Source organism: Scyliorhinus torazame, chromosome 18 (genome assembly GCF_047496885.1).
Source record: "Scyliorhinus torazame isolate Kashiwa2021f chromosome 18, sScyTor2.1, whole genome shotgun sequence".
Lineage (NCBI taxonomy): Eukaryota > Metazoa > Chordata > Chondrichthyes > Carcharhiniformes > Scyliorhinidae > Scyliorhinus > Scyliorhinus torazame.
This window is the reverse complement of record NC_092724.1, coordinates 65,660,857-65,685,414: the sequence shown is the minus strand read 5'-3', so window position 1 is coordinate 65,685,414 and position 24,558 is coordinate 65,660,857. Positions and strand designations below refer to the sequence as shown.

Sequence of the window (24,558 nt, the reverse complement as noted above, 5' to 3'; positions counted from 1 at the left end):
GGGCACTACCCCTACGTCTAGGTGCTCCCCCAGACGGTACAGCAGGAGTGGAGGCGGACTGCTGAGAGTCCTGCCCTTCGACTTGGATTCCCGTTGGCGCGCGCTTCCTGGGGTGGTCCGGCCTGGATGGGCCAGCCTGCTCGGCAGTCGTGCTGGATGGCGTGGTGACACCCTCCTCTGCCCGCTGCCCACCAGGGACATGACGGGGGGAGTGCGAGTGCCCCGGTTCCTCCCTTGCTGTGGCTACAGGGACAGGCACCGGGACCTCCTCCTCCCTCGGGGAGCCAATTGCCCCCCGGGCCTCTCTAAGGGACGGCGGTGCGCGGGGAGGCACACCCCGTTGCACCACCGGCACCTGGCGCTGCCAGACCTGGAGGCCCGCTGTGGAATCGACCAGGGTCTGAACGTTGCCGGCTATGGAGCGGAGGGAGTGCGACATCCCTGTCAGGGACGTCGCTACCTCCCGCTGGGTTTGGGCACCGCCGTCCATCACATGGACAAGGTCGCCGATGCTCTCAGCGATGACCTGCTGAGACTGGGCCAGAGCCCGGAGCACGGTGGTAATGTCCATGTGGCTCTGGAGCATGACTGCCTGTGGGAGGGCAGTCCTGTCATGGGCCACGGATGACGCGTGCGCACTAAGCCCCACGCCCTGAAGAACCTGACCCATGGCCGAAGCAGTTTCCCCCATTGCCTCCATCGCGGACGCCACCCGTGCGATGTCGGCCTGTGTTGCAGCCATGACCGGCAACACTCCCTGCTCCTGGACGCGGATGGACTCCTCCAGCTGCGTCTGCAGTTGCTGGAAGACAGCCGTCATCCCGTCATCTGGTCCCTGGGGTGCCAATTGCATCGGGTCTGTGGGTGGGCCTGGGATGGTCAGGAAAGCAGGAGCCGTCTGGGCAGCAGCTGGGTGCTGGGCCTGGCCTGCCCTCCGACCGTCCAGGCCCTCGGCTTCTCCAACCTCCACCTGCTGTTCCGGTTTGACTGTGTGGTGCGCACCAGAAGCCTCACCATTAACTTGCCCACCCGAGGTGAGTGTATCTGCGATGTTGGGGGGTGTGGGTGACAGCATTGCCGCGGCCGCTAGGTCTTTTTCTGTCCCCAGCTCTGTCTCCTGTGTGGAGCTGTGGCTCGCTGGGTTTCGCCCACGGCCGGTGCGAAGTTCCCTGCCCCCGTGCCTCGAGTGCCGCGACGGCCTCGGTGCGTCGCTGTCCAGACTAGCTGTCCCCTCCCCGTCCGTCACACTTTCATAGGAGTCGGAATCGTCCGTCCTGACGTCTCTGTCTGTCCTCTGTGCGTCAGGTCTCAGTGTGCCAGCCTCAGAGGATGGCTCTCCTCCTCGTTGTCCTTCGCGTCTGTCCGGATCAACACTGCAACTGGAAGAGGTTGGTGCTGCACGTCGGCATGGTGATGATGGGGCAGTCCCACGGCGGTGCTCGGGTGGCCCTATAACACATTAAGGCAGGTCTCGTTAGTCTTGCGTCGTAGGGGTCTCGGGCGGCGGCGCGGTCTCGGGCGGCCGGCGCGGTCTCGGGCGGCGGCGCGGTCTCGGGCGGCGGCGCGGTCTCGGGCGGCGGCGCGGTCTCGGGCGGCGGCGCGGTCTCGGGCGGCGGCGCGGGTCTCGGGCGGCGGCGCGGTCTCGGGCGGCGGCGCGGTCTCGGGCGGCGGCGCGGTCTCGGGCGGCGGCGCGGTCTCGGGCGGCGGCGCGGTCTCGGGCGGCGGCGCGGTCTCGGGCGGCGGCGCGGTCTCGGGCGGCGGCGCGGTCTCGGGCGGCGGCGCGGTCTCGGGCGGCGGCGCGGTCTCGGGCGGCGGCGCGGTCTCGGGCGGCGGCGCGGTCTCGGGCGGCGGCGCGGTCTCGGGCGGCGGCGCGGTCTCGGGCGGCGGCGCGGTCTCGGGCGGCGGCGCGGTCTCGGGCGGCGGCGCGGTCTCGGGCGGCGGCGCGGTCTCGGGCGGCGGCGCGGTCTCGGGCGGCGGCGCGGTCTCGGGCGGCGGCGCGGTCTCGGGCGGCGGCGCGGTCTCGGGCGGCGGCGCGGTCTCGGGCGGCGGCGCGGTCTCGGGCGGCGGCGCGGTCTCGGGCGGCGGCGCGGTCTCGGGCGGCGGCGCGGTCTCGGGCGGCGGCGCGGTCTCGGGCGGCGGCGCGGTCTCGGGCGGCGGCGCGGTCTCGGGCGGCGGCGCGGTCTCGGGCGGCGGCGCGGTCTCGGGCGGCGGCGCGGTCTCGGCGCGGCGGCGGCGGCGCGGTCTCGCGGCGCGCGGTCTCGGGCGGCGGCGCGGTCTCGGGCGGCGGCGCGGTCTCGGGCGGCGGCGCGGTCTCGGGCGGCGGCGCGGTCTCGGGCGGCGGCGCGGTCTCGGGCGGCGGCGCGGTCTCGGGCGGCGGCGCGGTCTCGGGCGGCGGCGCGGTCTCGGGCGGCGGCGCGGTCTCGGGCGGCGGCGCGGTCTCGGGCGGCGGCGCGGTCTCGGGCGGCGGCGCGGTCTCGGGCGGCGGCGCGGTCTCGGGCGGCGGCGCGGTCTCGGGCGGCGGCGCGGTCTCGGGCGGCGGCGCGGTCTCGGGCGGCGGCGCGGTCTCGGGCGGCGGCGCGGTCTCGGGCGGCGGCGCGGTCTCGGGCGGCGGCGCGGTCTCGGGCGGCGGCGCGGTCTCGGGCGGCGGCGCGGTCTCGGGCGGCGGCGCGGTCTCGGGCGGCGGCGCGGTCTCGGGCGGCGGCGCGGTCTCGGGCGGCGGCGCGGTCTCGGGCGGCGGCGCGGTCTCGGGCGGCGGCGCGGTCTCGGGCGGCGGCGCGGTCTCGGGCGGCGGCGCGGTCTCGGGCGGCGGCGCGGTCTCGGGCGGCGGCGCGGTCTCGGGCGGCGGCGCGGTCTCGGGCGGCGGCGCGGTCTCGGGCGGCGGCGCGGTCTCGGGCGGCGGCGCGGTCTCGGGCGGCGGCGCGGTCTCGGGCGGCGGCGCGGTCTCGGGCGGCGGCGCGGTCTCGGGCGGCGGCGCGGTCTCGGGCGGCGGCGCGGTCTCGGGCGGCGGCGCGGTCTCGGGCGGCGGCGCGGTCTCGGGCGGCGGCGCGGTCTCGGGCGGCGGCGCGGTCTCGGGCGGCGGCGCGGTCTCGGGCGGCGGCGCGGTCTCGGGCGGCGGCGCGGTCTCGGGCGGCGGCGCGGTCTCGGGCGGCGGCGCGGTCTCGGGCGGCGGCGCGGTCTCGGGCGGCGGCGCGGTCTCGGGCGGCGGCGCGGTCTCGGGCGGCGGCGCGGTCTCGGGCGGCGGCGCGGTCTCGGGCGGCGGCGCGGTCTCGGGCGGCGGCGCGGTCTCGGGCGGCGGCGCGGTCTCGGGCGGCGGCGCGGTCTCGGGCGGCGGCGCGGTCTCGGGCGGCGGCGCGGTCTCGGGCGGCGGCGCGGTCTCGGGCGGCGGCGCGGTCTCGGGCGGCGGCGCGGACAGAGATGGGATGAGGGACTGCATGCATACAGTGGATTCTCACCTCTGACCTGGCACGGCGCAACCTCCCGGCTGGCGGCTCCCATGGCAAGGACCAGTGCCCTCTGCTCGTATAAGGTCAGGGGGTACAGCTGGGGAAATCGACCTCCGGTTCTTGCACGCTCCCGGAAATTGTGCGCTGTCTTGCCCTGGGAGGGGGGGGGGGGGGGGAAAGAGAGGAGAGATGGAGCACAGGGTTAGACGCACATTGGCAGGACGCACATATGAACATGTGTCCTGGGTGCAATGTCCCCACCCGCGGCCCCCCCCTTACCCCTCCAGCCCCCTCCCCCAATGGCAGGTTGATGGAAAACGTGAAGTCGTATGGGGTTCAGGGTGTTCGAGCGAGATGGATAAAGAACTGGCTGGGCAACAGGAGACAGAGAGTAGTGGTGGAAGCGAGTGTCTCAAAATGGAGAAAGGTGTCCCACAGGGATCCGTGCTCGGACCACTGTTGTTTGTGATATACATAAATGATCTGGCTGGAGCGACTTCCGGGTGCGGCTATGCAGAGCTAGGTCGCATATTCGGTAGCTCCCGCTTGGAACGGACTTTTGGGCTCTTTTACAGGGCCCCCACGGCATTTGTTTGACATTTCCCGGTGTGGGAAGAAGACTGCAACATTCCCCTGACAGTGTCCCCCAGGAAGGGTATGTCTTTTGGCTACCAGACCCGGCAGAAACAGTAAACGATTTGGCTGCAACGGGATAAACTGGGCCTCTTCCAGCATGCAGGCGGGGGAAGGGCAAGCTTAAAGCTGCAAACTGATCGGAGGGCCTGTATCAAAAGCGAATTCTAACAGCAGAGGGAACAACTGTGAAAAGATCTCACCAAGGCCACTGAAGAAGCGGGGACGAAGCTTCCGGTGGCGGCCATGGAGGAGTAGGTCGCGCATTCGGCAGCTCCCGTCTGGAACGGACACTTAGACACTTTTCAGGAGATTCCACAGACATTTTGGGGCAGATTGGTGAAGCGAACACTGCCAAAAGGATTCCCACTTGAGACTTCCGGTTGCGGCTATGCGGAGCTAAGTCGCACATTCGGTGGCTCCCGCAAAAATGGACTTTTGGGCTCTTTTCAGGGCCCCCAAGGGCACTTTTTCGACGTTTCCCGGTGTGGGAAGGAGTTAATAATAGCTCCCAGTCAGTATATGGCTTTAACTAGGAGCGGGGCGACAAAAAAGGTGGTGGTGGACCAGAAGGAGGGAGGGAAGAAGGACAAAATGGCGGCGGGCGGAGACCAGGCAGCGTGGAGGCAGTGGGCGGAGGAGCAACAGGAGGGTATCCAGCTCTGCCTCAGAGAGATTAAAACGGACCTGCTAGAGCCGATGAAGGCGTCTATTGATAAACTGCTGGAGACACAGACGGCCCAGGGGGTGGCGATCAGAGAGGCTCAACAAAAGATCTCTGACAATGAGGACGAGATCTTAGTCCTGGCGGTAAAGGTGGTGGCGCACGAGGCGCTCCACAAGAAATGGCAGGAGCGGTTCGAGGAGATGGAGAATCGGTCGAGGCGGAAGAATCTGCGGATTCTGGGCCTCCCAGAGGGGCTGGAGGGGCCAGACGTGGGGGCCTATGTGGTCACCATGTTAAACTCGCTGATGGGAGCGGGGTCCTTCCAGGAGCCCCTGGAGCTGGAAGGGGCCCATAGAGTGCTGGCGAGGAGGCCCAAGGCTCACGAGCCTCCGCGGGCGGTGCTGGTGCGGTTCATCGATCGGGAGTGTGTGCTCAGGTGGGCCAAGAAGGAGAGGAGCAGCAGGTGGGAGAACGCAGAGGTTCGGATATATCAGGACTGGAGTGCGGAGGTGGCGAAGAGGAGGGCCGGGTACAATCGAGCGAAGGCGGTGCTGCACAGGAAGGGGGTGAAGTTTGGCATGTTGCAGCCGGCGCGATTGTGGGTTACCTACAAGGACCTGCACCATTATTTTGAGTCTCTGGAGGAGGCGTGGGCCTTTGTTCAGGCCGAGAGGCTGGACACAGACTGAGGGTCGGGATGGGCGCTTGGGGAATGCGGTGGATATGTTATGCCTATTTTTGGTTCGCGGGGGGGGGGGCCTTTGCATTGTTTTGGGTTTCTTTTTCTCTGTGTTTTTCTCTTTCGGGTTGGGGAGGGTGGATGGGGCGGGTTGGGCACGGTTTTGGTTGGTGGCGGGGCCTGGTAGGTGGAGAACGCGGGATTTTTTCCCGCACCGAAGACTGGGGGGGGGGGGGGGGGGGGAGCGGGGAAGCGAGGATTGTTTCCCGCGCGTAGAACAGAGGGGGAGAGCCTGTGAATGGGGAGCAGGAGAGGGTGGTGTGCCACACAATGGGAGGAGTCGAAGGGGAGGTGGGAGTGGCCGGGGTCAGCTGACTTGCGCAAGTGCAATGGGGGGAGTAAACCAGCTAGGATGGGTCCTAGCCCGGGGGGTGGGGGGGGGGGGGGGATCGAGTTGCTGCTGCTAAGATCAAGGAGGAGCTAGAGAGAGTGGGGTGGGTTTGAGACGGGGGTATGCCGCTGTGGGGAACGGGCCGGGTGTGGGGTGCGGGCACGTGGCTGGCCGAGGAGGGGTCATGGCTAGTCGGCGGGGGAGGGGGGTGGGTAGCCCCCTGATCCGACTGATAACCTGGAATGTAAGGGGACTGAATGGGCCGGTGAAGCGGGCCCGCGTGTTCGCGCACCTGAAGGGGCTCAAGGCGGATGTGGTTATGCTCCAGGAGACACACCTGAAGGTGGCAGACCAGGCAAGACTGAGGAAAGGGTGGGTAGGTCAGGTGTTTCACTCGGGGCTAGATGCCAAAAATCGAGGGGTGGCGATCTTGGTGGGAAAGAAGGTGTTAATGTGTATGCTCCGAACTGGGTCGATGCGGGTTTTATGCGGCGTATGTTGGGTCGGATCCCAGACTTGGAAGTGGGGGGGGCTGATAATGGGGGGGGGGGGGGGAGACTTTAACACGGTGTTGGATCCTGCACTGGATCGCTCCAGGTCTAGGACGGGTAGGAAGCCGGCGGCGGCTAGAGTGTTGAGGGGATTTATGGACCAAATGGGAGGGGTGGACCCTTGGAGATTTGCAAGGCCGGGGGCTAGGGAATTTTCATTCTTCTCACATGTCCATAAGGCTTATTCTCAAATCGACTTTTTCATTTTGAGTAGGGCGTTGATCGCGAGAGTAGAGGATGCCGAGTATTCGGCAATAGCCATTTCGGACCACGCCCCGCATTGGGTGGACTTGGAGATGGGGAGGAGAGGGACCAGCGCCTGCTGTGGCGCTTGGAGGTGGGGCTGTTGGCGGACGAGGAGGTGAGAGAGCGGGTCCGAGGAAGTATAGAGAGGTACTTGGAGACCAACGACAACGGGGAGGCCAGAGTGGGGATGGTATGGGAGGCACTGAAGGCGGTGGTGAGGGGAGAGCTGATCTCCATCAGGGCCCACAAGGAGCGGAGGGAGCGGGAGAGGCCGGTGGGGGAGATGGTGAGGGTAGACAGGAGGTATGCGGAAGTACCCGAGGAAGGATTGTTGAGGAAGAGGCGCAGCCTCCAGGCCGAATTCGACCTAGTGACCACCAGGAAGGCGGAGGTGCAGTGGAGGGAGGCCCAGGGGGCGGTCTACGAGTATGGGGAAAAGGCAAGCCGGATGCTGGCGCATCAGCTTCGGAAGCGTGACGCAGCTAGGGAGATCGGGAGTTAAGGACAGGGGATGGAGCGTGGTGCGGAGTGGGATTGGCATCAATGGGGTCTTCAGGGACTTCTACGAGGAATTGTACCGATCCAAGCCCCCACGGGAGGAGGGAGGGATGGGCCGTTTCCTGGACCAATTGAGGTTTCCAAAGGTGGAAGTGCGACTGGTGGCGGGACTGGGGGCCCCGATTGGGCTGGAGGAGCTGATCAAAGGGATAGGAAGCATGCAGGCGGGGAAGGCACGGGGGCCTGACGGTTTCCCAGTCGAGTTCTATAAAAAAAATATATGGACCTGTTGGGCCCGCTGTTAGTTAGGACCTTCAATGAGGCGGGGGGGGGGGCTTTACCCCCGACGATGTCCCGGGCACTGATCTCCTTGATCCTGAAGCGGGACAAGGATCCCCTGCAATGTGGGTCTTCCAGGCAGATTTCCTTGCTAAATGTAGATGCCAAGGTGCTGCCGAAGGTCTTTGCCACGAGGATTGAGGATTGTGTGCCGCAGATCATCCATGAAGACCAGACGGGGTTTGTGAAGGGGAGACAGTTGAACGCGAATGTGCGGAGGCTTTTGAACGTTATCATGATGCCGGCGAGGGAGGCGGAGATAGTGGTGGCGATGGACGTTGAGAAAGCCTTCGACAGGGTAGAGTAGGGGATAGGGTAGAGTAGGGGTACCTGTGGGAGGTGCTGAAGGAGGTTCGGGTTTGGGGAGGGGTTTGTCAGGTGGGTTAGGCTGTTGTATGAGGTCCCGATGGAGAGTGTGGCCACAAATAGGAGGAGGTCCGAGTACTTTCGGTTGCACAGAGGGACGAGACAGGGGTGTCCCCTGTGCCCCCTGCTCGTCGCACTGGCGATTGAACCCCTGGCTATGGCACTGAGAGAGTCGAGGAACTGGAGGGGGTTGGTGCGGGGTGGGGAGGAGCATAGGGTGTCGCTTTATGCGGACGACCTGCTGCTGTATGTGGCGGACCCGGTGGGAGGAATGCCAGAGGTAATGAGGATCCTTAGGGAATTCGGGGACTTTTCGGGGTACAAGCTCAATATGGGGAAGAGAGAGCTGTTCGTAGTTCAGCTAGGGGACCAGGAGAGGGGGATTGGCGAGCTCCCACTAAAAAGGGCAGAGAGGAGTTTCAGATATTTGGGGGTCGAGGTGGCCAGGAGATGGGGGGCCCTGCATAGGCTTAACTTTACAAGGCTGGTGGAGCAAATGGAGGAGGAGTTCAAGAGGTGGGACGCGTTGCCGCTGTTCCTGGCGGGTAGGGTGCAGTCAATCAAAATGACGGTGCTCCCAAGGTTTTTGTTCCTGTTCCAGTGCCTCCCCGTGTTTATCCCGAAGGCTTTTTTCAGGCGGGTTAACAGGAGTATAATGGGGTTTGTGTGGGCGCGAGGGACTCAGAGGGTGAGAAGGGTGTTCCTGGAGCGGAGTAGAGACTGGCGCTGCCCAACCTCTGTGGGTACTACTGGGCCGCCAATGCGACAATGGTGCGCAAGTAGGTGATGGAGGGGGAGGGGGCTGCATGGAAGAGTCTGGAGACGGCGTCCTGTGTGGGTACGAGTCTGGGGGCGCTGGCAACGGCGCCGCTGCCGCTCCCTCCAAGGAGGTATACCACGAGCCCGGTGGTGGTGGCGGCCCTCAAAATTCGGGGGCAGTGGAGGCAGCATGGGGGGGGGGGGGGGGGGGAGAAAGAGTTAGGGCCTCGGCGTGGACCCCATTACGGGGGAACCACCGGTTCGCCCCAGGAAGAACAGGTGGAGGGTTTTCGGGGTGGTACAGGGCAGGCATACGAAAGTTGTGGGACCTGTTTGTGGACGGGAAGTTTGCAAGCTTGGGTGAGCTGGAGGAGAGGTATGGGCTCCCCCCCGGGGAACACCTTCAGGTACTTACAGGTAAGGGCGTTTGCCAGACGGCAGGTGGTGGAATTCCCACGGCTACTGCCACACACAGTACAGGACAGGGTGCTCTCGGGGGGGTGGGTGGGAGTGTGGAAGATCTCGGAAACTTACCAGGTGATGCAGGAGGAGGAGGAGGCCTAGCTGGTGGAGTTGAAAGGTAAGTGGGAGGAGGAGTTGGAGAGGAGATCGAAGAGGGGACGTGGGCAGATGCCCTAGGGAGGGTGAACTCTTCCTCTTCATGCGCGAGGCTCCGCCTCATACAGTTTAAGGTGCTGCACAGGGCACACATGACCGGGACAAGGATGAGCAGGTTCTTTGGGGGTGAGGACAGCGGTGTTAGGTGCTCAGGGAGCCCAGCAAATCACACCCATATGTTCTGGGCATGCCCAGCGCTGGAGGAATTTTGGAAGGGCGTAGCGAGGACGGTGTCGAGGGTGGTAGGATCCAGGGTCAAACCGGGCTGGGGGCTCGCAATATTTGGGGTGGCAGAGGAGCCGGGAGTGCAGGAGGCGAAAGAGGCCGGAATTCTGGCCTTTGCGTCCCTGGTAGCCCGGCGAAGAATTCTCCTTCAGTGGAAAGATACGAGGCCCCCAAGCGTGGAATCCTGGATCAGCGATATGGCAGGGTTCATTAAATTGGAGAGGGTGAAATTCGCCTTGAGAGGGTCGGTACAAGGGTTCTTTAGGCGGTGGCAACCGTTCTTAAGACTTTCTGGCAGAACGATAGACATTGGTCAATGGCAGCAGCAGCTCGGTGAGGGGGGGGGGGGGGGGGGGGGGGTTTACTTTATTTTTGTTTATGTTATTTACACTGGAAGGGTCTGAGGGGGTGTATACACCTGTTGTCTTAAGTCGGGGTGTTAATGTTATTTATTATTTAGGTACCCGCGGGGGGGGGGGGGGGGGGGGGTTTGGGGGTTTGCTTTTTTAGGTTGTGTTTTGTACTTAACCCTGTTGGGTTCTTTTTTCTTTCTCATTTTGTTATTGATATTTTATGAAAACCTTTAATTAAAAAAATTTTAATTTTTTTAAAAAAATGATCTGGACGAAGGTACAGGTGGCCTGATTAGCAAGTTTGCATATGATACTAAGATTGGTGGAGTAGCAGATAGCGCGGAGGACCGTCGGAGAATACAGCAAAATATAGACCGTCAGAGAATACAGCAAAACAGAGAGATTGGAGAGTTGGGCAGAGAAACGGCAGATGGAGTCCAATCCAGGCAAATGGATAGCAACAGGCTTTTTCCAAGAGTGGGGGTATCAATTACAAGGGGGTCACGATTTCAAGGTGAGGGGGAGAAAGTTTAAGGGAGATGTGCGTGGAAAGTTTTTTTTACACAGAGGGTGGTGGGGGCCTGGAACACTTTGCCAGCAGAGGTGGTAGAGGCGGGCACGATAGCATCATTCAAGATGCATCTAGACGGATACATGAACAGGGGGGGGGAACAGAGGGAAATAGATCCTTGGAAAATAGGCAACAGGTTTAAATCAAGGATCTGGATCGGCGCAGGCTGGGAGGGCTCAAGGGCCTGTCCTGTAATTTCCTTTGTTCACCCACCCACCCCTCTCTCCCCCTCCTAGCGTGGGCAATGGGGGGGGGGGGGGGGGGGGCATTGCACGGGGCGGGTCTCAGGTAACTTACCCTCGCTGCCCTCGTGAGGTCGTGCAGCTTCTTCCTGCACTGTTGCCCCGTGCGGGGGGTGTGCCCCATAATGTGCCCCACAGCGCTGACTGCGGCCCCCACTTCTCGCCATACACGCCTCACGGTGCTGCTTGGCTGATGTTGTCCGCGCCGGGGGTAGAGGACGCCCCTGCGCTTCTCCACTGCATTCAACAGCGACTCCAGGTCGCTGTCCCTGAAGCGGGGTGCGGCGCGCCGAGTCTCCTCCATCTCGTCCCCCGGTTTTTCTGTGCGCCCCGCGCACTTCCTTAAACGTGGCGTCATCGTGGCGCCGCGCGATGACGCCGCCGCTCCAGCGCTCCGCACTCCTCGCTGCGCCGCTGCCCGCCCCCACCCAGGCAGTGAATTGGCCGCGGCGGAGGCCCGTTCGCGCCGGCGTGGACCGGGACGGCGTTCCCGCGCCGCGGAGAATCGTCCCCGTAAAATCTCAGTGCACTGAGGATTTTGCCAGGGTGAGACCAACAGGAAAACCTGCAGTGGTTATAAGAGCGACTACAGATACAGGCCAAGTGTGAAAGCTGAAGGAGCCAAAAACAGGGCTCCTTGGATGATGTGAAGGGAGATGAAGCTAGAAGAGACACTAACAATAAAATGTCAGTCACCGTCAAATTCACTTCAGTGTTAATAGTGAGAGGTGAAGTGGGCCGGGGGTGCAGGGCACGACTAGAATACTTTCAGTGAAGCGGAGCTTCTGCTGCAATAAAAGGTTGGTTATGATTGGGTAGGTGGATCACCTGGTCTTGATGGCTGGCAGCTGTGGGGCTGCAGATGGTGCAGGGGCCTGACTTCATCCTGTCCCCAGGCAAGGGGGAGGTGTTACATTGCAATATGACACGCTTCAGGGTTTTACATATATTTCGGACTTCTGGTAAGGATTTTGAAATATTATCAAGAGAAAAGTAATGGGCATCAGATTGGACTTGAGCTGACTTTTTAAATAAAAGGCAAATTATACTGGACTTGAAATAGGAGGTTGATGAAGGGAATTTGGTGGATGTTGGATTGCTTGAGTGAAATGCTGCAAGACTGGAGAATGAGCAGACAGGGTCGATGACACTTGCTAAAGTGAGGTGATAGTTGCGGGAGAGGTAGATTCTGACGTTTAGTGATGTGGGTGGTGGAAGTGCATGTGCCTTAATCTTTGAAGATGGAGTAATAGTAATTGGCAAAGCCAATGAGATCTTGGGCTTCAATTGGGGCTGTTCCCCTGGGAGAATAGAGGGGGTGTAATGTTGTTGGATGGCCTGATTGATTACAAGAATTCTTGTAATCAAATGATTTTAACATTAACTTGGGGTACGTTACGTTTTATACAAGACATGAAATCATGCATATGCAAGCTCTTATTTCCTCCAGCCAGAGTCCCAGCAGTTAACTTGTGGACGTCCAGTGGTCAGTTGGTGAATTGCAACACAACCATGATATCACTACGATGTGGAGATGCTGGCATTGGACTGGGTTGAGCACAGTAAGAAGTCTTACAACACCAGGTTAAAGTCCAAGTGACATCGAAACAAACCTGTTGGACTTTAACCTGGTGTTGTAAGACATCTTACTCTGATATCACTCCAGGAGGTAGTTGAATTTCAGGTGGGCACAATTGACAGTCATGGAGAAGGTAGGTGAGAGCAAGGCCACTAGCTGGCAAGGACTAGGGACCTTGGGGCAAGGGAATGTTTTTTTTCTTCCAAGTACTAGCAATCAGGAACTCAGCCCACAAGGGTGATGGAAGCAGCAGATATCATTGATTTTAAGAGCTGGTAATGGCCTATGGTAGAACTATGTTTTGGTTGCACTACAATAGAATATAAATGGAAGGTTTCAGAATCACCCAGTAATAATTAGGAGTTGGCAATCCTCTTGTTTGTCTTTGGGGGCAGACTTTCCTGTGTTTGTCAAACATACATCCTTACTCACTCCAATCAAAACAATGGTTGAGCTGCATGAGGAAGATGAGCTGTTTGTGGCTTTGACAATGATATCTTGAGGTCCCTAACCAACAACAGGAGCAGTGGAAATGATTTTCTCTCTTTGCAGTGTGCACAGCTGATGGTCAGTTCCTCATCGTGATCTCCAGGAACCAGACCTGTCCTGCCCTCAACCTGTCATCTCTGTATGTGAAGGATGGACAAGAGGCTGAGTGCAAGCCTAAACTAACCACTGCCCAATTAGTGACTTTCCATTTTCCAATTACCTCGTGGCTCCAGCAAGCAGGAGTATTGAAGGGTCAAAGCATTTTCCCACTAAATGAGTCGGCTTCTTATTAAAACAGACTCCTCATTGCAGTGTTGCTAACTTTTGCCTTAGTTTAATTGCTGTTTTATTACCTTTGCTCGAGTCGCCAGGTATCTTTATGATACCGCCACATGGTTCAAGTCAGAGTAATGATCAATAATCCAATACACCACTTAGATTCAAATCAAAGCACATTATACACAGTAATTACTACTCATGTACAATTTCTATGTCTAAGCTACTTCTACGACTAACAGGCCAATACTACTTGGAACTGGCCCACCAGTCAGGGAAACAAATAGCCTTTTGTTCAGGTTGAGCCTGCGGGATTCAAAGTTGGTATAGATTGGTAGCTAGGAGCACCTATCTTGTAGCAAGCATTGAAGTAAGACTTACTGGATCTTGGCAGCGGCTGGACCGGTCACTGCAGGGGCTTCCAGCCTTTCGGGGCGGACCCTGTACCTGGTTCCAAGTGATTGGACTTTGTCCCAATCACTTGGTTCGATTTTCTCCAATGCTGGAGCAGTTCCCAGATCAATGGGTGGTCCTGAGGTGGACGTTCACCTCCCATTGTGTAGGCTTCTGCTGGCACCAAAGAGTCTGGTTTTACTTTTATGTGGCTAAATGTTGATCATTGTTCCCAGGGATTGCTCATTAATATGCAGATGGCTGGTGTTTTGTTATGCTGATGGTTGCTGGTATCTATCTGGTCTGGCCTTTCCAGAGACAAATACACTCAACCTGCAGCTGCTCGTTTGTCCTGTTGGATGGCTTTCCCATCAGCCTTTGCCGTTCGCCATTTTAAATCGAGAGTTAGCCATTTCAACTGGCTACAATAACCCACAATAACCCCCAAAAATAATCCACTAAATAATCCCTCAATGTTCCTTTAAACATCCACACAAGACTTCACTTTAACAGAAATGAGGTTACATTCAATATACTTAGTCTTTGGAATTGCAGACATCCACAGACCAGCTCTGTATTTTTATTCCTGCAACTCTTGCAAAACACTGAGACACTCCCAGCTTCTCCTCAAACTGGCATCCTCCTTTCAAGCAGCTCTCCGCAAACCAGCCAGGCACTTTTCAGCAGCTCTTGGCAAAACAGACACCCAAGTTGCTCTTGCAAACTGAAACCAAAAGCAGAAGTGAGCTCAGCTCCCAACCTCTGACATCACTTCAGTAATATGATCAGCTCCATTTCTTAAGGTACTCACATGACACCTCCCCAAAGGAAAAAAAACCCAATAAACCATCAACTTCTAAGATGGTTTCATTTTTAACCTAGCACGATCAATTAAGAAATGCACACAATACTCACAGGCATAATAGTCCATTTTTCCTGTTCTTCCTCCAACCGAAAAACCTTTGATTCATCACATTCGAGCAAAGCATCAGCTATCACATTTTCTCGTCCTGCCACATGTACAATTTTTAAATGAAATGGCTGTAACAATAAACTCAGTGAAACAGCCTTGCATTTATTCCCTTGCATTGTTATTCCGGAATTGCTCCAAAAAATGTCAACAGATTATGATTAGTATATTTAATGGTGTCAGATGGATTGCTGGTCATATAAATGTGAAAATGTTGCAGAGCCAGCACCAAACTCAAAGGGTCTCCTTCTCAATCGTCAAATACCTTTTCTGGTGAGAATTAAAGTCCTTTGAAAAACAACAGGCCGCTCTAGCCCTTTGTCGTCATCTTGTAGAAGCACCACACATACTCCCACAGCACTTGCATCAACAGCCACTTTGAATGGTTTGGTATAATTTGGGATGACCAACAGGAGTAGTGGTTAACAAAGTCTTCAGGCTAACAATGCCGGTTGACACTCCGCTGCTCACTGGAATTTGTTGCTTCGTGAGCAAGTCAGTGGAGCGACCACACTGCTAAAACGTGGTACAAATTTCCAGTAAAATCCACTCGTACGAAGAAATCGCATTATTTCCCCATCGGGTCGAGGGTATCGGAAACTCGCCAATATTGTTTTCACATCCTGTGGGACCATCCGACCCCGTCCGATTGTATGGCCAAGGAAAGTGACTTGGGCTTATCCAAATTCACTTTTGGCTAGGTGTATCACCAAACCTGCCTCTAATAACTCCCTCAGATGTTTTAAATGTTCTTTCCATGTCTGGCTGAAAACTACCAGATCGTAGAAGTGTTTATCATGCCAAATGGCATCTTTGAACTGGTATATACTGTCTGGAGTTACAAAAGCTGAAATTTGCTTCGCCCTTTCAGATAAAAAAGGTACTTGCCAGTAACCTTTCAGTAAATCCAATTTGGAAATAAAAGCATATTGTCCCACTTTCTCAATGCAAGCCTCCAAACGTGGGATAGGATAAGAGTCAGTTCTTGTAACTGCAATCACCTTTCGATAGTCCACACACAACCGTTGGGTACCATCTGGTTTTAGGTACCATCACTATGGGTGAGCTCCATTGGCAGCAACCCACTTGAATTACACCATTCTTCAGCATACTCCCAATCTGTTAACCTGTGCCAATTTTAAAGGATAAGTCTATATCGATAGGAACAGCATTTCCCACATCTACATCATTTATAGCCATTTTAGTACTTCCCAATTTATCTTTACAAACTTGCCCCTCAATAACTCTTTCAAGTCAGTTTGTTTTTCCTCTGGAAGGTAACTCAACAATTTATCCCAATTTTTAAGAACATCCTCATTTTCCAATTTAATGAGAGGCATGTCAAATTCAGTCATCTGGATTTGGTTTGTCACTTTGAGTTAGAATCATTAAAACCTCCTCCTTCCCTTTCAAAAGTACCTTTTTAGCATATTCACATGACACACGGTGAGTCTTCCTTCAATCTGGTGTTTTTAAACCACAATTCACCTCACTTTCCTTTCAATCTGATACGGTCCACAGAACCTAGCTTTTAAAGGCTCACCTACCACTGGTAACAACACTAAAACTTTATCCCCACTGGCAAAATGATGAACTTTGGATTTCTTGTCCAACCGGTTTAATCACATTTTGTGCAACTTTCAAATGTTGTCTAGCCAATTCACCTGCTCTATTTAATCGTTCCCTAAAATTTGACATGTAACCCAATAGTGTAATTTCTGATTTCTCACCCACCAATTTTTCCTTAATCAATCAATTTAAGTGGTCCTCTTACCTCCATGACCAAAAATTAGTCCAAAAGGACCAAACTCGGTAACTCATTAGGTGCATCCCCAATTGCAAAAAATACAAATGGATTCCTTTATCCCAATCCGCAGGATAATCTTGACAATACGCCCTCAACATCTGATGCCACCTTTAACACTCCCTGCGATTCTGGATGGTACGCAGTGGACTTAAATTGCTTATTCCCAAGCTAGCCATAACTTTTGAATAACTTAGTAAAATTTGATCGGATTGAATTTCTGTGGGTAGTCCATATCTAGTAAAGAATTTAAATAACTCCTCCACAATCCTTTTAGCTGTAATGTTACATACTGGAATGGCCTCTGGAAACCTAGTAGACATCCATTATAGTCAAAAGATATTGATTCCCACTTTTGTTTTCGGAAGCTGTCCTACACTATCAATTAGGACCCTCGTAAAAGGTTCCTCAAATGCTGGAATGGGTATTAAGGGAGCTGGTTTTATCACTGCTTGAGGTTTCCCCATCACTTGATATGTGTGACATGATTGACAAAATTTAACTACATCTTTATGTAGTCCAGGCCAATAAAAATTCTGGATTTTAGCTTGGAGTTTCTGATTCCCAAATGACCTCGTGCAACTCACACCTTTCTATACCCTACCGGCAATACTACTTGATGAACTTCTGCCCACTTTTCATCCACCTGCATATGTACAGGTCTCCATTTTCTCATCAAGACATGACTTTTACGGTAATAACACTCTGGTATACACTATTCCTCTTCCGTATGCTTCGATATATCAATTTTATTTCTACATCTGTTGTAACTCCGCCAATTTTCTGAACCAAAAATATCTGGCTCTTGTTCAACCATCTGATCAAATAAATTTCTGATAATTGCACTTCAACTTCACTCTGATTTCTCCTCATCTTAACCGGTGACTTTGCAATCTTGTTACTACACAATCCAGAAAAATCCCAGGATACAAGTCCTTCAACCCTTCAGTTGTCTGATTTTCCACTGGCTTATCAGTCACAGTAGGCATCACCCCCACCTGCGATCCAGCTATATCATTACCCAAGATAAACTGTATTCCTGGACAAGATAGTTTCTCTATTACTCCTACTACCACTTCACCATTCTTCACTGGACTTTCCAACCTTACATAATGGAATGCTAGTCCTCACCCCGAATTCCACATACCACCTTTTCTGGCAACCCTACCTACCAGCTTTGTTTGAATCAGTAATACTCACATGTCCTGTGGCCATTGCATTTGTTTAGCTACCTTCTCAAATGAAATGAAAAAGGCTTCGCCCTCCTTCTAGTCAAACCTTGGACATATTTAAATAGATTCCCACCACATCAACTATGACGCTCTGCCTCATTATCCTCAACCATCTCCTCCAACCTGTAGGTGTCCTTTGCATCTGCCAATTTTAACTGATTTTCATGTTTCAGAGCCATTTTCCGAAGTTCAAACTCTTTTTCCCTTTCCTCGTTTTTTTCCCTTTCCTCGTTCTTTATCTTTCTTTCATTGCATATTCAAGCAGTTTTAATTCTTTTCATGTTCAAATTGCTTAATCTGCAACTGGAGCTTTGCCATTTCTAATGAGTCAGAATGTATCACAGGGAAACGTAAATGCGCAGATACCGTGTTAAGTACCTCATCTTTTTGTATTTTGCTAGGCAGTGTTACTGCAATGCTTTTGCCAAACCCAACAGTCTGTTTTAGTCTCTGTCCGTAAGGTATCACGTGTTAGTCCCCACCCCAAAAAGCTTCTGAGCCTCCGAAAGAGCCATTGTTCACTCTCCCCACTTAACAGAATACCACACCAGAAAATACCACGCCGGAAAAGCAACAATCCTTCAGTGTCTTTAAGTTCACAAAAGCCAATCCAATAGATGACTTTTATCCCCCTCGAGCTCCCAATGTTATGAGAGGGGTTTTCAGAACCCCAAAATGTATCATGGAGTTCAACCAACCTCCCCTTTAATGGATTGTTGCTTTTGAAGCACACGGCTTGTTCCCCAGGTGTGGCATTACAATGATAGACACGTGGTTTTTAAACACAAAACAAGGTTTATTCCATGAACTCAACTTAACCTTTTAAATAAACATTGGTTTCCTTAACACCCCTTACTTCAAAGATAACCCTGGAAATATTACAACACTAAATAATCACTCAAAATGTTCCTTTAAACATCCACAAGACTTAATCTTTAACAGACATGAGGTTACATTCAATATCGGATTTGCAGACATCCACAGACAAGCTGTGTTTTTCTTCCTGCAACTCTTTGCAAAACACCCAGCTTTCTCCTTAAAAAAAACTGGCTGTCTCTTTTCACACAGCTCTCAGCAAACCAGCCAGCAACTTTTCAGCTGCTCTCAGCAAAACACAGACACACCCAAGCTGCTCTCTCAAACTGAAACCAAAAGCAGAAGTGAGCTCAGCTTCCCCCAACCTCTGACATCACTTCAGTAATATGATCAGCTCCATTCCTTAAAGGTACATTGTTTATTCTACCTTCTGCTATTTGCAATTCCAGTTCCAGAATCCCATCTTCAGAAGCAGGAGGTGGAGGAGAAACAGTGTAAACTGTGACATTGATCTGTAAGCCAGTCTCTTGACTTCCTGTGTACTTGCACTGGACATGCAGGCTGCAGAGAGACAGAAGTAGGTGGAGCTTCATTCAGTAACACAACCCCTCCCAATATCAGCATTTCCCACCATCCACCTACCTGAAGGTGCTGTCCTGGGTTATTGAACCCAGCTTCCCACTCAGAATCATCCTCTTTCTCAAGACATCCGTTTCATATATCAAGGATCCATTTTCCTCCTGCAATCAGGAGGCTATTTTAAACTGCTCATCTGCCTCTTGAAGCCCAACCATGGTTTTGATTGGAGGAAATTAGCAAGGATGCATTTTTTTTTTTTTTAAAACAAAATCACAGGAAAGTCAGGCATTGGAGTAGGGAGCTGAGAACTAAACACAAGACCACCCTGGAGACAGGTGACCACCTTGCTGCAGAAGAAAATATTTCCTCACATTCCCTTGCCCCAAGATGCTAAAAGCAGTGTCTCTAGTTCTTGTCATCAGCTAGTGGGACCAGTAATCATGTACACCTACAATCCAGCTACCCCACCTCCACTTGCTCCAAGAGAACAATCCCAATCGTTTGATAAGCCCAAGCATATGGTTTGCCAATTACTCACCAAGCCCTGTTATCTTCACCTGCATTCCTCCCACCACCACATGCTTGTAAACATCATTGTATCTCCCCACAATTAAAATGCATTACTTCAAGCAAACTCATCTGTCTTGCCCATTCAGTTGACTGTTACAAGGCTGTTCTGTTCCTCATTATCCAGCCTGGTGCTGCTATTTCTCAAACAAATCTACATATACTGCATCCACCACATTTCCTTCATCAACCAACTGCTTCTCCAAAAACAGTCCTGCACAATCCACCACTTGAAAATTACAACAGCTCAAACTTCTATTTTTTTCTTGATATATGATTTCAATATTACCCACTACTGACAAGAACCCATCCAATCTGGCACCACCAACATAATTATTATTGTCACAAGTAGGCTTACATTAATACTGCAATTAAGTTAGTGAAAATGCCCTAGTCACCACATTCCCAGCACCTGTTCAGGTACATAGGTAATTTGGACATTCTGAATTCTCTAACAAGTATATCTTTCAGGATTTGTGGGAGGAAACCAAAGCACCCAGAGGAAACCCACAGACAGAGAGAACATGCAAGATGCAGACTCCGCACAGACAAGGACCCGAGGCCAGAATTGAACCTAGGTCCCTAGCACCCAGGCAGCTGTGCTAACCACGGTGCTGCCATGCCACCCCTACCTAGCCTGTCCATCCAAAACGCATCAGTTTCACCAAAGGCACTGTTTTTGACTGACAACCTTCATTTGAAGTATCTCTTCCTTAAAGACAACCATTGTACCATTACAAGTTTAGTTCTAGTAGATAAGCTAAAACCTGTGATGCAATGATCAGTTCCCCAAACCCTCCCCCATTAATACTGGTCTGACAGCTCATTGCGCAGCAAGGCTTCCTTGCTAGCTGGGCTACAAATATTTTAGTCAAAAAAGGTTCCCCTAAACAGTTCAGAAATTCCTCCTCCTCCCACTTACTCCCCCACTCGGTTCTTGCACCAGTGATCTCCATGCAGACTTGTTCCTCAGTAAGAACAGACCACTCCCAAAAATCGTAGGTTTGACATTTCTCTAAAGGATCAACACTCCAATCTTTCATAAAAATTACCAAACTAAACCCAATTTGCTGATCGCATACTTTCGATTCTCTATCAGCAAAGCAGCCTCAGCCGCCTGCAATATGATAGCGGAATCACTGGCGTTGGGAAGGTTAAACCTATCCCCACAACCCAGTTAGTAATTCCCCCCATTCCTATTCTCCATTACACAGACAGCAACAAATCCCTGGATTAGTTCCTGATTTGCCAAATTGGATTTTCTCTCTCCACTAGTCTCCCCCCCCTAGACTGGGGAGGGTTTGTTACCTGAGCTCTTTCTCAGATTGTAGAAACAGGGATGGCGACTGGAGCCCTGCGGGTCAAAGCAGCAACCCTGGCGGCTGCACTCGGTACTGCTGACCCCGGAGTGACCGCACTCAAATCTCCAGCCTGGCTCTGGGACACAAACATCATTCCCGAGGAGTGGCGGCTGGGCTGGGAGTAACGAGCCGGCCAGGAGGCAGCGACCAAAAACCCAACCAACGTCCCATCCTTGTTACGGAATCAGGATAATGACTTCCCCAAACACCAGCCCGTTTTATAGCCGGGAAACCGCCTCCAATCCCATTCCCACGGGTTACTCGGGAATGTATTCAGCATCTTTAATGAGCTCTAACTGTCAGCCTGTCTCCATTCCTGCTCCAAATGACACTTTCACAAACTTGCACACTCAAGTCTGTTCCAGGGCAGAAAGTTTACCTGGATTGGAAAGTAAGATATCGGTAATTATATACTGCCATCACCATCTCCCTGTGGTACACGATAGGGTTCCCAACCCTCCAGGATTGGCCTGGAGTGACCAAGAATTCAGGATCAATCTCCAGGACAATGCGCTGTGACCCTGGAGAAATATAATAGGGAAATTGTTTATTTTGCCATTTTCTTTGAACATTTCTCTTGCAAAAGATATGGATGTAAAAAATAGTGAAATTTTTTTCGGGTAGAGAGAGGCTGTTTGACTCACAATGGTGTAAAGAATTTTTGCTTTCCAATTGGTCACAAGGATGGATGTGTTTGCCGATAAGCAGCTGGAGTCTGGGGGAAGGTCATGTGAGAAACCTCCAGGAATATATTTAATCACAGTTGGCAACCCTCTAAGTGAGATGGAGTATGGGCAGATGGAATAAAGCTGTGCATTAAGTTGCTGCAGACCATCACAGCAGCAGAATTGTGGAGCATCACAACTGGTCCTCACTCCTTCACCACCAGCAATCCAGATCAATAAACCTTCCTCAATGCAAGTGCACAAGAGTGAGCCAGGAGCAGCACAGGAACACCGCAGGGAAATAGACCTCAATTCAGTGTTGCCTGAATCCTGAATACCAATAGCATCAAGGTGTAGATGTGCAGTCAGTAGTCAATGGATCAAAGTCTCTGTTGTGTACAGTAGAGAATGGTGGTGGATAAGCAAGCAACTAATTGAAGATTTCTGTCAAGTCTCTTTTTAGCCTTCTTTTCTCCAAGGAAAACAGGCCCAACCATTTGTATTCTTCCTATGGCTGCAGTTCTTTATCCCTGGAATCATTCTTTTGAATCTCCTCTGTACAATGCCTTTGATCCTTCCTCAGGTATGGCACCCAGAACTGGATGAGGAACTCCAGATGAGACCTAACTAGTGTCTTATACAAGTTCAACATGACTTCCTTATTCTTGGACTCTATGCCCCATTAATAAAGCCTCAAGTACTATATGCTTCATGAACTGCTCTCTCAACCTTCCCTGCATCTTCAATGACTATGTACATAGGGACCGAGGGTCCTCTGTTCCTGCACCCCCTGGAGTTTCACCTTTAATTTAAACTCTCCATATTCTTACTGCCAAGATAAATCATCTCACACCTCTCTACATTGAACTTCATGTGCCACGTGTCTGCCAATCCATCAACATGTCCATATCCTTTTGAAGTTCAAGACTATCCTCATCACAGCTGACAACATTTCCAATCCTGGTATCATCTGCAAATTTTAAAATTATGCTCCGAACACCACAGTCTCGGAGGGTCATTAATACATAATCAGGAAAAACAAAGGTCCCAACATTGACCCCTGGGGAAGTCCACTACAAACATTCCTCAGATCTGATAAACAATTAATTATCACTACTCTCAATTCTGTCACTCAACCAAATTCTTATCCAAGTGTCTACTTTCCCTTTCATTCAATTGGCTAGAATTTTGCTCACAAATCTGTTGTGTGGCATTGTATCAAATGCCTTTTGAAAAATCATATACATCACATCACCAGTGTTACTCTTATCAACTTTCTCTGTTACTTCCTCAAAAAACTCCAGCAAGTTAGTTAAACATGATTTTACCCTTAATGAATCCATGCTATCTTTCCTTAATTATCCTGCCCTTGTCTCTGTTCCCATTGACTTTATTCCAAGTTGTAGTTCCAGATGTTTCCCGACCACTGAAGTTAAACTAACTGGTCTGTAGTTACCAGCTTTATCCTTGTACCTCTTTTTGAACAAGGGACTAACATTCACAACTCTCCAGCATTCTGGCATTATCCTTGTGTCTAAGGACGACTGAAAGATATCATTAGTGCCTCTTGCAATTTCCACTCTTACTTCCCTCAGTATCTTTGGATGTATCTCATCCAGTGCTGGTACCTTGGGTGCGATTCTTTCTCCCAACGGGAGTCTAAGTGCCGACGCCGGATTGAAAACCAGAGTGTTTCAATCCGGTGTCGAAGCCCGCTCCCAGCCCCTATTCTCCCGCCCCCGGGGGCTAGGTGCGGTGTCGCGTAATTTACACACGCCAGGCCTAAGCGCAGCGTAAAAAGCGGCACCACGTAAATGACGTCACCCGCGCATGCGCGGTTTCTGTCCTCCCCGAGGCCGCCCCGCAAGGAGATGGCGGATGGATCTTGCGGGGCAGTGGAGGAAAGGAGGTCCTCCTTTAGAGAGACCGGCCCGCTGATCGGTGGGCACCGATCGCGGGCCAGACCCCATTGGAGGCCCCCCCCCCCCCCTCCCCGGTGCAGGAACACCCCTCCCCCCCCGACAGGCCACCCCTAGCGTTCCTGCGCAGTTCCCGCCGGCAGCGACCAGGTGTGAACGACACTGGCGGGAACCTGTCGTGTTGGGCTGGCCGCTCGGCCCATCCGGGCCGGAGAATCGCAGCTGGCCTTGTGCAAACGGCGAGCGGCGATTCTCCCAGTGGCCAGCCTTGATTCTCGCCGCGCCGGTTTGAGGGGTGGGTGGGAGAATTGCATGCGGGTGTCAGAGCAGCGTGGCGGGACACGCGCAGCGCCCCGGCGATTCTCCCACCCGGCGTGGGGGGGGGGGGGGGGAGAATTCCGCCCAATTATCTACTGTTGTGGAGAAACGTACAGCTAGTTAATCTTCCACTCACACAAAACCAGAGAAAGACTTTTGGAGTCAAATAAATAGTCCTTTAATACAAGCCAAAGTAAGGCCTATTAACATTCCAAACTGGGACGCCAGAGAGCTCAGATTCAAGGATTGTACAGACAGTTATACTTCAGATCCAATTACAAGAAATGAGTTTATACCAATCATAGGGGCTTTTCACAGTAACTTCATTGAAGCCTACTTGTGACAATAAGCTATTATTATTATTACTTTACTGGTTATCTCTGACTATCAATTAAGAATTTAGAATTTCTCTCTTTATTTATACTCTCTATCCATATTATCTGTATACTCTTTTAGAGTTTTATTCATTTTACAAATAACGTAACAAACTTTCAAATACAATCTAGTACAGTAAAGAACTACTTCTACTGTAAGTGACCTTCCCTGTTTGTTCCATTATTTCCCCTTTCTTTTATTTTGCCGTTATTATTTTTGGTCTACGGATGATTAATGGACATGTGTCTTTAAATCAAGCAGCAGAATGCGGAGGTTACCAGTGAGAGCACTCTGCTAGTTTGAACAGGAGGAGGTTCAGACTTGTCGTTAAAGAGAGAGATTTGGGGTGGGCTTGGAGTGATTGATTGCTGGCGGCCAATGAATTGACCCAAAAGGCCGTACTCTGCAGAGTAACAGGTGGTGATTGGATCCTATCCCAGTGAAATGATTTTCAGAGTCCCAACGAATTTCAGTTTGATCCTGGCAGAACAGAGACAAGACCTTGTTACTCTCTCCCTCCTCCATGTTTTCTCCAGAAAGCGTGTGAGAGCTGTACTTCTGAAACTGCAGAGGACTGAATGAATCCACAATAAAAACAACAAACTGAAAGCAAGGTTTGAAGATGAGCGAGGTG

General features: G+C 53.0%; 1 protein-coding gene across 1 annotated transcript in view; it reads right to left on the bottom strand.

The window, feature by feature from the left end:
- LOC140394738 (uncharacterized) overlaps positions 1-10,959 on the bottom strand; it is a 56,289-nt gene extending 45,330 nt beyond the window's left edge. Inside the window, exons 1-3 of the mRNA XM_072481956.1 lie at positions 10,637-10,959; positions 3,453-3,597; positions 7-1,449 (exon numbers count right to left, since the gene is read on the bottom strand). Coding sequence (XP_072338057.1) covers positions 7-1,449; positions 3,453-3,597; positions 10,637-10,939 — 1,891 coding nt within the window. The 5' untranslated portion in view covers positions 10,940-10,959. The remainder of the gene's footprint in view (positions 1-6; positions 1,450-3,452; positions 3,598-10,636) is intronic.
- Between the last annotated feature and the right edge of the window lie 13,599 nt (positions 10,960-24,558).